The 16,968-nt window shown below is 34.0% G+C and overlaps 2 protein-coding genes across 2 annotated transcripts; both read left to right on the forward strand.

The window, feature by feature from the left end:
* Positions 1 to 1,093: 1,093 nt before the first annotated feature.
* LOC132599902 (transcription factor bHLH91-like) lies at positions 1,094 to 4,359 on the forward strand. Its single transcript, XM_060313068.1, has 5 exons — positions 1,094 to 1,329; positions 1,430 to 2,310; positions 2,701 to 3,120; positions 3,215 to 3,338; positions 4,077 to 4,359. Exons 2-4 carry the CDS (start codon positions 1,462 to 1,464, stop codon positions 3,314 to 3,316), a joined length of 1,371 nt encoding a protein of 456 aa, XP_060169051.1. The 5' UTR covers positions 1,094 to 1,329; positions 1,430 to 1,461; the 3' UTR covers positions 3,317 to 3,338; positions 4,077 to 4,359.
* Positions 4,360 to 7,596: 3,237 nt separating this feature from the next.
* Positions 7,597 to 10,479, forward strand: LOC132599903 (transcription factor bHLH91-like). The gene is made up of 3 exons (XM_060313069.1): positions 7,597 to 8,446; positions 9,154 to 9,549; positions 10,226 to 10,479. Exons 1-3 carry the CDS (start codon positions 7,718 to 7,720, stop codon positions 10,310 to 10,312), a joined length of 1,212 nt encoding a protein of 403 aa, XP_060169052.1. The 5' UTR covers positions 7,597 to 7,717; the 3' UTR covers positions 10,313 to 10,479.
* The last annotated feature ends 6,489 nt before the right edge of the window (positions 10,480 to 16,968 follow it).

Here is a 16,968-nt window from a genome sequence, read left to right on the forward strand (position 1 = left end):
TAATGACATGTGGTACTGGGGTCCACTATTCAGTAATTACCTCCATGCAAACTGGCCACTCCAACTAATTGGAACAACCACTTAGCCTTTCAACCGAATCAGTGATATATTTTCATAATCTTTATAGTAGGGTCGTTCGTTGGGATATTTTTTTGACTTTATAGCAGATTATTGTTATATTTATAATAATATTTGACGTTAAAATTTTATTTAACGGTTATAGAAAAAAATTGTGCAAAAAATATATCATGAAAAATCGATTCCGAAGACACTTGCCTACTAGAACAAAATGATATTATAGAGAATTATTGTTATAAAAAGTTAGGACTGTACATACCTATTTTTCGAGTTTGAATGTTTGTTTGGTTGAGTTTTCTTACTCCTTTTTAACTACGTGAAAGAGAAAGATAATTTTTTTAAAAGAACTATAGAAACAACAAAAGATTTAAATTATACGCACTATAACACTATCATTTTTATCATGTTAATTATCAATTAATGCTTATCACAAAATTTTATTTTTAAATACTTAATAACTATCTTAATTATATAAATATTCTTTATACTATTAATGCATAGCAATTATACTGAAAACAAGAGCCACTCTACTTGAAGGAAAATATAGAATAACAATTGTTAGGCGAAAAAAGAAAATGAAAGTTGGAGCTGAGATGGTATAATGGTCAGGTGGGAATCAAAGCTGCAGCAGCAACTAATGCAAGTACCGAATTTAAGCAAAAAGACAAAAAAAGAGGCAAGTACTCAAATACTTTAGGACTGATGAGTGGAGTGGTGGAGTTGTCATTGTAATTAGTATTCTATCATTCTCGGTTCGAACTTCGACTATGAAATCACTTCTATTAGGGAGTGTGTTACCCACTATTGTGGGACTGATGCTAATTCAAATTTACTCGGGCCCAAATACCAGTACGAAACACGGGGTAGGAATAAAAATAAATTTTCTAGTGTGGACCCACTGACCTGTTAATCACAGTAACAAACTTCCCTTGCTATGAGGAAAAACTGAAGTACACAACTTTGTATAAATTCAGTTTTTAGTCTCCTAACCCAAAACCAACCAACCAACCTTTATTTGCCAATCCCACAACAGCATCTCTCTCTCTCCCTCTTCAAGTAGTCTTTTCTCAAAGCTCTTCTTTTTCCCCTTTTTGTTTTTCTGTTTCATCTTTTATGGTTGATATTATGGAACTGTTCAACAGCTTCCCTTATTTTATCTGATGAAGTTGATCAGCTACTTTCTTGATTGCTTTGATTCAAAACACTCTAACTTTTAGTACAAGCTGGTTCTAAACTGTACCATAAGTTTAGGTAAAGATACCTTCTTTTTTGCAGAGCTATGATGTTTTCTTGGAAATGGTATCTTTCTTTACTGATTTATGTCCTTTGTTCTGTTCATTTTTTTTAACAGGTCTGCAGAAAGTACAACAGAAAATCAAGAAAATGTATGCAGAAGAAAGTGCTTGTTTTGATCCTTCCACTCAAGTGCAGCATGAAGGACTAGCAGAAGATGTTTTTGCCATACAAGAACAAACATATCATAATAATTCCTCGCAACAAGATGCTACAGCAGCAGCCTTGGAAATGGAATTTCAGCAGCAACTGAATCTTGAAATGGAACAGTGTTACAATAATAATCATAACAACAACATGCAAGATCAATTGGTACATGATCAGCCCAATAATAATCATCAAGGGTTATCTTGTGATCAATCAAACTGGGGAGAAATGATGAATTTCCCTCCTTACCAAATTCAAGAAGATAATAATAACACTAATAACTTTCAGCAGCAAAATTTCCCAACTCCAATGCCTGATCTTCTCAACATGTTTCCTTTACCAAGATGCACACAATCTTCTTTGCTTCCTCAGAAATCACCAAATTTGTTAACTTCACTAGGCCTTATAGGTGATCACATTGATGGTGCATCAACTTCAAGTGCTATCTATGACCCTTCTTTAGTTCTCCCATTGAATCTACCCCCACAACCCCCTTTATTAAGAGAGCTATTCCACTCTTTGCCACATGGCTATGACTTAAGAAACTTAAGAAGCAATGATAATTCTTTCTTTAATGGTATGGAGGACAGAGAGGTGAGTGGTGCTTTGTATCAAGATGGAGAAAGAAGGCCTTTTGACAATGGGATCTTTGAGTTTTCTGCTGATATGAATGGTATTGCCAAAAATAGGGATGGTAAAGAAACAAAACATTTTGCTACTGAGAGGCAGAGGAGAGTGCATTTGAATGACAAGTACAAAGCTTTGAGGAGTATGGTTCCCAACCCTAGCAAGGTACTCACTCTTACAATCATAACTTGGTTCTCTATTCATTTTCTACTTTGAAAAGATTCTTTTTTCATTATGATCAAACCATCTTAATTATGTTGAATAAAATTTGTGATCCTTTGCTATTGCACAACTTTTTTTTTTTTAATTTTTTTTTTTTTTTGGCCTGTAGGACAAAATTAATTATGGATGTTAGCCTAAACATTATAGAACTTACACACTGATTATGTATATTAGATGTATATTATATGTATATGATGTATATTGTATATTTTGCATGGCATACAAAACTGTTTAAACCCCGAGAGGCATTGGACTGTAATTATTTCTTTATTTTTAATATGATGGTCTATTGATGATGCAAGTTTTATCTTGTTCGAATTTTGTCAATGAAAGAATGATAGAGCATCAATAGTGAAGGATGCAATTGATTACATCAATGAGCTGATAAGGGGAGTGAATGAGTTGAAACTTATGGTGGAGAAGAAGAGATGTAGCAGAGATAGGATGAAGAGGCAAAAGACAGAAGGTGGTGGTAATTCCATGGATGGTACTGATGCAAAGCAAATAATGGATGAAGTGGACCAATCTTACAATGGAAATTCATTAAGGAGTTCATGGCTTCAGAGGAGGTCTAAGAATACTGAAGTTGATGTCCGGATCGTCGATGATGAAGTTACTGTCAAACTTGTTCAGCAGAAGAGAATTAATTGCCTTCTCTTTGCATCTAAGGTTCTTGATGATCTTCAATTGGATCTTCACCATGTTGCTGGTGGACTTATTGGTGATTACTACAGCTTCTTGTTTAACTCCAAGGTTGTTTTAATTTACATATGTTGTTTGACTTGATATCTCATGTTGTTTACATTTCTGATATTGTATTCAATGTATTGTCTAAACAAATATGCAGATTTCTGAAGGATCTACTGTGTATGCAAGTGCAATAGCCAAGAATCTCATTGAGGTTGTGGACATACAGTATGCGGCAATTGCACCAACAAACAGCTATTAATAGTTCAGCTCTTTCATTTATGGTAAACTTTTTCTCCCTGTCTGATCTGAAGTTAATTAAAAAAAAAAAAATCTTGACTAGAAACACCACCATCAGTGGCTGATTTATATGAAAGAGGAAAACAAAATACAATGAACATAAGGGGATTAGACCACCACCACTAGTGGCTGACTTTTTAAAATCTTGTCACACTTCTTTTTCTGTTTTTGATCTCTCTGTCCTATCTAGCACATCATTGGAATCATCTTCATGAGAAAGATTTAAAAATTGTTCACCATATTCATAAATATAAAGTTTCTATTATTACATTGGTATAGATGAGCTACATTTGAGGATCATCAAAATTGAAAATATGATGTTTCAATAATTTACATTAGTGGGGGCCATGGAATAATGAAGAATGACAATTCAAAGAATGAGTCTGAGTCAAGTGAAGATTTAAGAGCTTTGAGTTTCTAAATTTGGGCATTTTTGCTGAAGTACATGCAGACAAGCAGTTAGAAGTACATGCACTCTGATTTTTTGTTTTTGAATATGAATTTTGCTAAGTAGTTAAAAAGTGTAAAGAAGGCTTCTTTTTGTCCACTTTTGCAAAAAGGACTTATTTCCCTCAACTGCTGGACCACTTGTACCAAGAAATGGTATACATTGCTTTATCTTTTACTAATTTGCTTTCATTTTTATTTTCTACATATCTTGATTTTTGTCACCCTTGATTTTCTGACTTTGGCCTCATATTTCTTTGGTGTGTCTATTGCAGATTTCTAGAGGGTCTAAGCAGATTTCTGGGCCAGTGGATGATAGTGTTTAATTTAGTGATAGTGTTATTTAGGAGTAATAACTTTGTTGAATCCATGGGAATGAACTGACTACTGTCTACTTTACTCAAGTTTGACACTTCTTTCTAATAATTAGGAATATATGCTTCGGCAACATATTAATTTGCTCGGTTTATTAGGAGGATTTCTATAGTTAGTGTAAACTGTAACACAAAATATAAACTCCTATACATACAATATCATATCCGCCAAGAAATTATGATATCTTTGCACACGTAATTATCACTCGTAATTAACTCATATACGCTCACAATATAATTGCTTTTTTTCACTATACTTTAGTGTACCTTAACTTTAACCTCACTTATTCTACACGCTTGCTAGCCAATTCAATCTTTTATGGACAATTACATTTAGTTATTGTTTAGGTGGCCTAATAGTAATTCCTTTTTCACAAAGTACTTCGAAGTTAAACTCTATTCATTCGCGATGTAATAAATAAAGGGAATTGAATTCTACATAGCATAACTAACTCTACTACATATTTATATATAGTAACTATAGTTTAAAATAATTACATCCCATAGCTAATAATAATATGTTAAATACAACTTATAGCTATATATATATATATATATATATATATATACATACATACAAAGTAGAATACCCCATCATCACATTATTCACTTCCAACTCATTCCAACTCAACCCTTCCATCTCTCTCTCTCTCTCTCTCCCATCTCCGCCCCAATGCTCTGCCGCCGGCCACCATGACCTTTCTCCGGCGAATTTTGATGGCCAGATCCGGTAATATCTTGGCCGGATCTGATCGGATATATAGCAGATCTTCACCGATTGGCCTTTCATCCTTCTCCAGCGAACTTTGATGGTTATATTCGGTCAAGATCTGACCGGATTTGATGGATATACATCAGATCTTCAATGATTGGCCTTCCATCCTTCTCCGGCGAACTTTGACGGTCAGATCCGGTCAGATCTTGGCCGGATCTGACCGGATATACATGAGATCTTCACCGTCGACAAATGTTTCTTTGTCGGAGTCTGGCCGACGGTGGCTTTTTCCGGTCAGATTTCGGTGCCGGATCTGAAAAATCGTGTTTCTTTTTCAATGAATTCATTAATTTTTTTAGCATACAATTCAGTGTATTCTTTAATTTTTTTAGCATACAATTTAGTGTTTGGGTGTATTTTATTTCTTGTATTCTGTATTTGAGTATATTTGTTAATTTTATTTCTTGTATACAAATGAATACATTGAATTTTGAAGTGTATACAAATGAATAGAGTGAATTTTATTTCTTTGTATTCGGTTTTTGAGTGTATTCGTTAACTTTTTTAGTGCAAAATTCTGTGTTTTGTATACAACTGATTAAATATAATAAAGTGAATACAATATAAAAGTAACTACAATGAATACAGTTGAGTTTGAATACATTTAAATTGAATACAAAACTTAGCAAATTTTAATGATTGTATTCATGAATACAGCAACGTGAATACAATAAGTAACAAGTGCTGAGTTTTGCTATAGGTTTGCTACGTCATGTAAATAGGTTAAATGTAGCTAAAATGCATAAATAAGGCCTTCCAAGTTAGTCATTTATGAAACTTTCCCATAAATAAATAATGAATCAAATACTAATAACAATATATTTATAATAGTAATAATGGAAGATGAGTTTGAGAAAACAAAAATAGTGAGTCAAAGTGTTGATCAAGACCTTTGCTAGTTTGAGACAGACAAGGGTACAAGAAAGGATGCTTGCAGGCTGCAGCTTCCCTATAAAACTTCCACTGAACAAGATGTGTATCTATATTATGCAGTTCACTTCACTGTTTTGGCTAATTCGAGGCGCAGCTATCATGTAAGGTACGCGTCGCAAACAGGTAAGCAGAGCCTACAGAAGGCTTTGGGTAGCAAGGATTGATTCTCACTGGCTTTGTCTACATGTCAATTTCTTGCTAGTTGACAAGTTATCATTCGGGTTTCCCAGTTGGCTCTAGAATACAAGGCTTCAACCATGTTTGAATTGGTCCAAGCTCAACATATATATATTATTAAAAAGAAAAGAAGCAATAGAAAAAGACAACAAAGAACCGTTTACCCAAAAAAATTTACTAGTTTAAGTTATATGTGCCGATAATATTGTAAAGAAATTTTTGCACAATTTTTCCATTTAAAAGATAATTGCATGTATTCTATTAAAATAAATCAAATACACTGATGGTGTAAAAAATTCATTATATTGTTAGTGTATATAACTTAAAACCGACCCTAATAACTTATATAGAAATCTACTAAATTCTATTTGATACTCCCTTCGTTCCAATTTAAGTGTCTTAATTTGACTAGACATGAAGTTTAAGGAATAAAAAGAGACTTTATCTTGTGGTTCTAAATTAAAGATATTTGTAATATATTAAAATGTCATTTGAATCTTGTGGTCTTAAACTTGCCGTGTATGATGTTTGAATTGTCAACTTACTAAATATAGAAAGAAACACTCTTTTTGGGATAGACCAAAAAGGAAAGTAAAATACTTAAATTCAATCAATCAGGAGCTTTTTTTTGTTTTGTTTTTGTCAATAATAATTTAGCTAATTTCTTGACACGGACTTTTTAATTTAACAAACTTATTATCAGTAAAATTTTGGCGTACAAATATAATTATAGAGGAGTCCCAAATTAAGTTATTACAAAGCAGATAAACCGACTATGGAAAAAAAAAAATTACACTGATGTACATATTTGGGATTATAAGAATTACAGTCTAGTAATATCAATCTCACACGATAAGTGTGTTTAATTATTATAATTGTTGCCCTCCTCATTCCTCTATCCCTGATCCTCCAACGTAATAGATTTTTTTTTGCAAAAAAAAAAATGTACATACAATTTGGAACATATGATAAGTTGTGGTTATAGACAAATTAATCCACTTCTCTGAAGACTGAAACAAGGACTTACACTATACCCCCAAACAAGCAAAAGAACTTATGGAATGAACATGAACATGCTCACTCCTTTACAGCATAAAATAGAAACAGAGGGATTTCCTTCTTACAATAGGCTTTAAAAAAATGATAATGAACAAAATTCTTAATGCTGAATGTCAGAATAAAATGTTTGTCTGCTTCCTATATATTTTTTTTTTTAATGCTATTACCAATGTTGCCTGGACCATTTAAGGGGAAAAGGACCAACTGTACTGACCAAAAGATCAAGAAACACAGAAAATAAAGGGGTGATTTTTTTCCTTTAGAATTTTCACTGTTAGTTGCAAATCAAGCTGCAGAAACAGAAACTACTGAGTACAGATATCATCAGTGGACCCCACTCTAATATTTGGAATCTCAGTAACAAACTTACCCCAGTTGTCCCAAACAGAAAAAAAAGCCATTACTACTATAAGTGTCCTTTTTTTTTTTCTACCTTATAAAACTGGCTCTCACTACTTTTCTGATTTGCGACTGTAGACGTATTTCTTTCTTCTTTTTGAACTTTTCTTCCACAACTAAACTGCTCCATTCTTGATTTTTCTTCTTATCAAGTTTTATTTTCATTTAACAGCTACTTTAACTGTTTTCAAGAACCAGAATGTATGCAGAAAGTTTGTCTTTTGATCCTACTTCTCATCAAGATGAAGGATTAGATAAAGAGGGGTTGCTTCATCATGCAACATCTTATGGTACTAACTTTTCCATGGGACTACAGCAACAGATGAATCTTGAAATTGGAAAATTTCATTCTACTCTAAATTGCAATAATGACCAAAGTACTGAAAATAACTTGAATATGCAAGAATTTGGTCAGCCAAGTTGGGGAGAAATGGGGTTTAATCCTTACAATCAACAACAACTTAGCTACCCCATTTCCTCATTGATTTCAAATCCATCAAATTTCATATCAAACACAGACCTCCAGAAATCTTCAAATTTCTTGAGCACTCCATCACTAGGTCTTTTAGCCTCAACTTCAACTAATCTTTTTTATGACCCACAATTGATGAATATGCCTATGAATCCTTGTACCCCACAACAACAACAACCTAGTTTGTTTAAAGAGTTGTTTCATCTTTCCCCACATGGATTAGGAAGCTGGGGGACGGGTTCGTTGTTTAGCCATGGTCATGGAGTTGTTGAAGAAGAGGTAACAGGTGGTACTTTTTACCATGATGGGAGTTTTTTAAGTGGAGATATCAACTCTGAAGCAATTAAAAAGAAGGAAGGTAAAGATATAAAGCATCATGCTTCTGAGAAACAAAGGAGAGTTCATTTCAGTGACAAGTTTCAAGCTTTGAGGACTTTGATCCCAAATCCCTCAAAGGTATGTATGTATATTCACACTTTGGTTTTGATTTTCATGAAAAGATATTTACTTTTTAGAAAAAAAATTTAACCGTTAATTCAGGCTTTCACCTCCTGTGATGATGGGGATTTGGCATAACCTCTAAATTGTTTATTTATTGACTTACAAACTCAAATCTGTAGGTAATTATATTTTTACAAATAAGCCTTTTAGCAACAGATCCTAGTTCATTGTTAGTCTTGTTTCATGTTTTTTTTTTTTTTTTTTTTTTTTTTTTGTGTAGTTTAAAATTTTGCATGCTTTTAATCTTGTCTATGTTATTTTCACATTCCTGTAGAATAAAAAGAAAATGAACTTGTTCGATTAGGGAGAACATAACCTATAAGTAGGCGTTTGGCCATGAAAACCAAATATTTTTCACTCTATTTGGTATTTTGGAGTTGGAGTTAAAGATGGAGTTGTGTTTGGTTATAGTTTTTGCAAAGAATATTTGGTTGTTTGAAAGTGAAAAAAGTGAAAACAAGTTTTTTGGTGTCTTTCAAATTCCAAATACAACTTCAAATTGTATTAGGAATTTCCATGGCCAAACCTTGATTTCCAAATAAAGTGAAAACGTTTTCTGGAAAAAGGTGAAAAAGTTTCATTACGTGCAAGTCTACATGATTTTGGGAGTTCAAGAAAAAGTGTCTGATAGGGTATTGACATAATAATTTTGTGAATAGCAGAATGATAGAGCAACAATTATTGCGGATGCAATTGGCTACATCAATGAGCTGAAAATGAGATTACATGAACTCAAGAATCAAGTAGATTGGAAGAAAGAGAGGATCAAAAAGCAAAGAATAGTAAAAGATGATGGTGCTGTCATAGAAGCTGAGAATTATGCGAACAAATCTTGCAATGGAAAGAGTTCATGGCATCAAAGAAAATCAAAGAATAGTGAAGTTGATGTGAGAGTTGTGGAAGATGAAGTGACTGTTAAACTTGTCCAGCATGATCAGCACAAGAGAACGAATTGCCTTCTCTTTGTATCAAAAGCTTTTGATGAGCTTAAGCTGGATGTCCATCATGTTGCTGGAGGATTGTTTGGTGATCACTATAGTTACCTCTTCAACTCCAAGGTGCTTCATTTCCCCCCTTTCTATACACTATATACATCAATAATTTGGCTTCATGATGGCAAATAATTGGCCTTGCATGCAAGGAACTAAAGAATTTAATTTCAGTAAACATATTTTTAATATGGATGGCATAACTCAGCTTGTGTTTGCACTTTACATAGTTTTTGGAGAGTTTTTTTTTTTTTTTTTTGGAAAGTTGTCCACAAACAAAATGTCCTTGGATGGTCGTTTTAAGGAAAAAATTTGTCTCAATTCTGTAATGAACTTTGCCCTTGAACTTTGTGAATGATTTAAATTTGCCCTTTAGTTGCTACTTGTTTACTTCAAAGGGCAAACTCGAGCTGCTTTGATAACGTTAGGATCGGAACGAGACATGTTTTTAACAGAGAAAAAAATTATTCTAGTATTTCACATAGTTTTTAACCCTTTACCTTTTTCAAAAAGAGTGTCAGATTTTTGAACTAGACCAGATTTAGACAAATTTGGTGTTTTGAGATATTTCTTTCAAGAAGTTTGGGGCTTCTGGAGACATAATTTTGGATATTTTGAACAGAAGACGCGCATACATTAGCTAGAGTCTGTGAATTATGATGAATGTAATATGTACACATTTTAAATAAAATATTTTCTCAGCCCATCCTAAATCCACCACTAATTTTTGCCAATGTATATGCAGATTTGTGAAGGTTCAACAGTGTATGCAAGTGCAATAGCTGACAAGGTTATTGAAGTTTTGGACAAGGAACATGCAACCTTTAATTAAGTTGGTCTATTTGGTCTAGAAATATAATATAGGCTTCCGTTAATTTCTACTTTGTAAAACAGTGAAAGGTGCATAACGTTATTTCCTGGTTTGTTGAAAACAAATTCGACCTACGTAATATGTGAGAATTATGATGATTATTTACATTTGATCTGAAAGATCTAGCATTAATTACTACATGGTTAATATTTATGATTATTTGCACTGAAAAGATATCTAACTGCATTTTGTACAAGTTTTTTATTTGATTTTTTCCTTCTTTAATCCTAATTCATATGGTGAAAAGCTATTAGTCGGGGTCGATATAACTGAAATTTTGCATCAGGATATATTCTGAAATGAATGTATCACATTAATTATTTCTTACAAGTTTCACGATCCTAAAATTGAACGAATACCAGCAATAGAATCGGTGGGTTCAATTAACAAACACTTCCATCAGAATCTTTTAAAAACATTTTACCATTAATATAGATACTAAACTAAACATAATCTTGGCCTTTAAAATTCATATAGATAATAAACTAAAAACAACTTGGCCTTTATAATTCATTAAACACATGTCAACGATCTAAATCGGTATTGATATTTATAGGACCAACTTTTACGGGAGGTAGAGGTTTTTAAATGAACAGGTTAAGCAAAATAGGCTGGTCAAAGTGGCACGAATTACAATAAATATGTGGATTATTAGCCTACCAAAAATTATAAGATGCCTTGAGTCGACACGAATTAGTAAATAAGTGAATTATTAGCCTACCTAAAGATTACTCAGACCAAGATGGCTTTGAGTCAAGATTAACTAAACAATGAATATAATTCAATTGGCCTAACTGTGATCAATTCTAATTTGTTTTTTTTTTCCTCATCATATGTTCAATTTCCAAATAAAACAATTTTTTTTCTCATAAATGCAGATCAAGGCACAACCCTAGCGACAAAAAAAAAAAAACAATGCAACACAGCCTTTATCCATTTCCATGATTATTTTCACTATTTTCCAAGTTTTTCCATTTGTAATACTTTTTGTGTATCCCAGAGGGAAACCAATTCAAAAGCATCAAATTTCTTAGTTTGACTTTGAAAAAAATACATTTGTTTTGACTTCAGCAAAAACCTTTGAGTGTGTTAATTAAAAATATATAGACAATAAATTAAAAGAAACTCGTATACTATTTTCCTCCTCTTTTCTTCACTTTTATTATGCCAGTGACTTGATTCTCCACTTCCGCAGTTGTTCGGTTTGTGTAACTTTAAATATATAAAATAAAGTAAAATTGACAAAAGAAAGAGATAAATCTTCCACGAAAACGGACTAATCTCCGTTTGGTCGGATGTAAAACATTTTATACAAAGTTCTTGTATATAGAAATAATAATATTTACTTAATTTTTTGGTCAAATGTAATATAAGTTGATACACATATGGTATGATCATCGTGGAGAATATGGGCAACATGAAAAAATCTACTTAGCCTTGATGCTTGCACCAAACAGGTCTTGCCGATAACTTTGTATCACTTGGACATTTTTAAATGATATGGTTTCTCCTCTTAACTTGTACTCGACTCTTATAATTTACTCCTTTTGTTCCATTTTAATTCATGCGACACTATGTTTCAAAAATAATGAAACCATTATACATTAACAGCTAATTTAATTTTAATTTTTTTATTATATCCTTAATGACATGATTTGAAGTCACAAAAATGTAATGGCATGTTCAATTTCTCAAATTTTAAAAATTTCCCTTCTCTTAAATAATGTATCAGGTAAAATACCTTCATATAAAATGAAACAGATGAGATAATCATCTGATTTGATGCGAACATCCGGTACTGCTAATTGTTTCGGGATAACAAATCCCTTTCTCTTTTCTTTTTCTTTTAAAAAAGAAGTTTCGTCTTGAAAGATAATTGTCAAGCTGGGGAATAATATATCACAGATAAAAAGTCAGTTCAATTAATAAAAAAGCTCTCCGTACAAGTACACGTTGAACCACAACGGTAAAACCTCCAAACGCGTATAGTCACTCTCCTACCTAATGACACCACCGACGACCGGATTACCGACGCGTATAGATCAACCCAAAGACCCTACCACAAAGGCGACCACCTCTATGGTGCCAAAAACAAAGAAGATCGATTATAAGGGAGCAATTGAAGAACACCCCCTCCTTTTATCCCTATTAATAACGATCCAGTGGTGGTCAGGCAAACAGTCCATAACGGCACTCCGGTGGCGATTTTCGATGCTGATAATTACTATGGGGTAATGACTGAACAATGTAAATGGACTCTAGTGGGCAAATACACGTATGGCAGACCCTAAATCGACTTGATTAGAACTAAATTCAAAGAGCAGATTCCTCTAAAAGGTAAAGTGCGTATATGTGTGTATGATTAGCACCATATTTTTCTAGATTTTGATAATAAAGCTGACCTAAATGATGTCTACTTTAGGAGATTTATTTCTACTAATAATGCTTTGATGAGAATGTTCAAGTGGTCTCCGGATTTCGACCCAAACGAGGAAACCTCTTTAGCCCCAATTTGGGTCTTATTACCGGAATTGAAGTATCACTTGTTCCAACGGAATTATCTTAGCCAAATTCTTCAGCAAGTAGGAACTCCATTAAAAGAAGATCTTGCTACTAATCTAAGAACTAGGCCAAACTTAGCCAAAGTAAGGATAGAGGAGGATCTGGAAAAAAATCTCCCCAATTCTATTTTTGTTGGTATAGAAAAGAAAGGGGCTGGTTTGAAAGGTTATTACCAAAAATTGGAATACGAAGGAGTCCCGGCATTTTGCAGAATATGTAGATTACAAGGACATGATCAAATTAATTGTAAAGTGGCAGCTAGAAAGAATGTTAATCAACAGGAAGGAAAACAGGTTGTTACAGAGGAAGGGCCGAGCAAGCAAAAACAAGGGGAACAAGGAGAAGCATAACAACTAAAGGAAGAAGGAGTGGTTACAAAAACGCAAGATGATGATGGTTTCATAGAGGTCACCAGGAGGAAAAATAAGAAGGCTTTTTTTAAGCCAACAAATCAACAAAATGATAGACAAGGTACTAGAGAAACTGGGAACAATTTAGCCCGGAACAAAACCAACAATACCAACAAGAAAGAACAAAATGCTCCTGGAAATGCTAAGGAATCCAATGTAAACAGTTCCAACAAGGACGTGAAAGAAGGTCGAGGAAATTACAAGCAAACCACTGGTCTTAACAACATATGCATGATCGACAGGTTGAGAAACAAACTAACACACAGATGGTCGATCAAGGAAAACAGAAATTTCAAGCAGCAGTTCCAAATGTGCAACAGCAGCATGTGCAGCAGCAACAGCAACATGCTACAGCTGAAAATGTGCAGCAGCAACAGCATGATACAGCCGAAAATGTGCAGCAGCAACAGCAGCATGGGCAGTAGCAACAGCAGCATGCTATAACTGAAAATGTGCAGCAGCAGTAGCATGATACGGCCGAAAATGTGCAGCAGCATGTACAGTTGAAAATAGAGAGCAAAATATCAAGGGTGTTGGACTTGAAGGACAGAAAAAGAAACAAAAAGAAAAAAAAAAAAAACATACCTGCAGCTAGATTCCTCAAGAACATGCTATGGGTGAAACAGAAATCAAAACAGGCCCATATCAAGTATAATCTTGATAAACCAGAGTAATCTAGGAGCAAAGAGATACCTGAAAACACCATGGCAAAGGAGGTAGCTCAGAAAAGCATGAAGGTTAATCGAGGGATAAATGAAAATGAAGATCCTGATAGCCAAGGCAGTAGCTCTGAGGGAGTTCATAAGGGACATATGTCCCCTATCACTGCAGACACCGAGTGTTTGCAACAAAAAGGTGGTACTTTGGTGATAGATTTGGGAAGTCTTGAGTACATTCCCCCTGGAAAACAAAACAGACATGGCCCAGATATAGAATATGACTCTGATCAGGAGCATTGTTATGACACTAGTGAGGATCAAATAGAAGGAATATCATCTGATGAAGAAGTGCCAGACAGTTTTTAGATGTTACTGAAGAAGAAGAGGCACAGATTCTGGACAGTTTGACGGAAATATTTGCACCAAGCCCTAAGGACATTAAAGATCCTATCACACACGAAAGGGAACAAATCATACAACAACAAGGTTTGTCTCCAAGAGGTAACAAAAACAAAAAAAGGTAAGAACACAAATAAGGGAGACAATACTGTACTCCCAGAAAATTTTGAACAATCTGGAAAGGTTGTTCCACCACCTAAGATTTCTTTATGATTAAGTTCATAATATGGAATATTAGGGGGATAACCTCCAAAGGTGCTCTTGAAAAACTAACCAAGGTAGTCAAACTTTATAAAATTGATTTTGTTGCTTTGCAAGAACCTTTTTTTAAAAGCAATAAAGTTGATAAGTTTAGGAGAAGGTTAGGATTTGACCATGCCATCTCCAATTCACATGGTAAAGTCTGGATTTTCTGGAATTCTAACATTGTTTGTTCAGTGATTTCCAAGACTAGACAACAGGTTACTTTGTAGGTTAACTGGCAGGGAAGTACAGATATGTCTTGGATAACTATTATATATGCTAGATCAAGAGCTAACAAGAGGAAACATCTTTGGAAGAAATTAAGAGACTTAAATTCTATCATTGATGGTCCATGGGTCATTGGTGGGGATTTCAACTCTATAATGGAAGCTGAAGAGAAAAAAAGGGCGCCCCTTTTAGATTAAGTACTTGTCTAGATTTTATAAATTGTATGGATGATTGGGGTATGACTGATGCTGGTTTTGTAGGTAATATTCACACTTGGTGTAATGGTAGAGGAGGTACTGAAAGAATCCATATGAGACTAGACAAGCTTTTTCACAATGAGGAATGGGCTACTAGATTCACAAATATCACTGTGGAGCACCTCTCAAAGACTGGCTCAGACCATAACCTTCTATTGGTCAACTGCACTAACGATAACCAACAGGTAATCAAATACTTTAAGTTTCTTAATTTTTGGACTGACCAAGAAGATTTTCTCCCATTGGTTAGAACAGTTTGGGAGACTGAAGTATATGGTAATCCTATGTGGAGATTTCATTAAAAGCTTAAAATGGTGGCCAAGGAACTTAGTAAATGGTCTAGAGACAGTATTGGGGATGTGTTTCAGAGAGTCAAGGAAATGGAGAATGAAGTCTCCGCTGCTGAAACTACATACTTGACCTCAGACTCTGATACTGACAGAATGCTTCTTAATAAGTCCAAAGCTGAATACATCAAGTGGTTGAAAATGGAAGACTCCATCATCAGGAAGAAAGCAAGAATAAAATGGGCTGAGGATGGAGACTCCAACACAAAATAATTTCATAGCACTATAAGGGATAGAAGAAGAAGAGCCCAGATTTACAAAATCAAGGACCAGCAGGGTAAGTGGGTAGAAGGAAATGCTAGCATTTCACAGGCTGCGATTGACTACTTCAGTGGTATCTTCACCGAAAATACACGGGTTGTGAACTTGGACTTTGTAAGAGACTGTGATAATTTGATCAATGCTAAGGACAACTCTCATTTGACTAAAATCCCAATAGAAGAGGAAATCAAGGTAGCTATAGATTCTATAGATCCAAACAGTTATGCAGGTCCAGATGGATTTAATGGACTTTTTTTCAACATTGCTGGGATATCATCAGAAGAGAGGTAGTATCTTTTGTGCTTTCTTTCTTTCACAGAGCTGATCTTACTAATTAAGTTCTATACTTATTCCTGTTTAACTCTAATTCCTAAGGTTACTTCTCTAGACTGTTTTTCTAAACTTAGACCTATCAGTTTAAGTAATTTCTCTAACAAGATTTTATCAAAAATCCTTGCTTTGAGAATCAACACCATTTTGCCTAAGATCATTTCTGAAAATCAATCTGGCTTTGTCAAAGGTAGACAGATAACCGAGAATATTCTCCTAACACAAGAGATTATTCATGGTATTAGATCTAAATCTGACAGTTGCAATGTTGTTATCAAACTTGACATGTCTAAAGCTTATGATAAACTTTCTTGGAATTTCCTTACTTCTGTCCTTAAGAAGATGGGACTTGCCGAGTTTTTATACAAATGGTTTTTAGACTGATTTCTAACAATTGGTACTCAGTAATCATTAATGGTATTAGATATGATTTTTTCAAATCTTCTAGAGGTTTAAAAGAAGGTGATCCTTTATCTCCTGCTCTTTTTATAATTGTTGCTGAAACTCTTTCTAGAGCCTTGAATTATCTTCATCATAATAATAGGCTCATTAGCTTCTCTATGCATAAAAAAAAAAGGCCACTGATTAATCATCTAAGCTATGCAGATGACCTTGTATTGTTTTCACCTCTGCCGACAAATACTCTATTAAGCTTATTATGAAACAACTGAAGTTGTATCAACAGGCATCAGGACAGGTGATCAATAACGAAAAAACTTTCTTTCTCACTCATAGTAAGACCGACAGAATTTATAACAGGAGGATTAGAAGGTGGACTGGTTACAAGAAAGTTTCCTTCCCCTTTACTTATTTAGGCTGTCCTATATACTGTGGTAGAAAGAGAATTTCTTATTTCTCTGACATTTCAAAAAAGATTATTAATAAGATTGCAGGTTGGCAAGGTAGATTTCTATCCCCCGG

This window comes from Lycium barbarum, chromosome 6, assembly GCF_019175385.1.
Source record: "Lycium barbarum isolate Lr01 chromosome 6, ASM1917538v2, whole genome shotgun sequence".
Taxonomy (NCBI): domain Eukaryota; kingdom Viridiplantae; phylum Streptophyta; class Magnoliopsida; order Solanales; family Solanaceae; genus Lycium; species Lycium barbarum.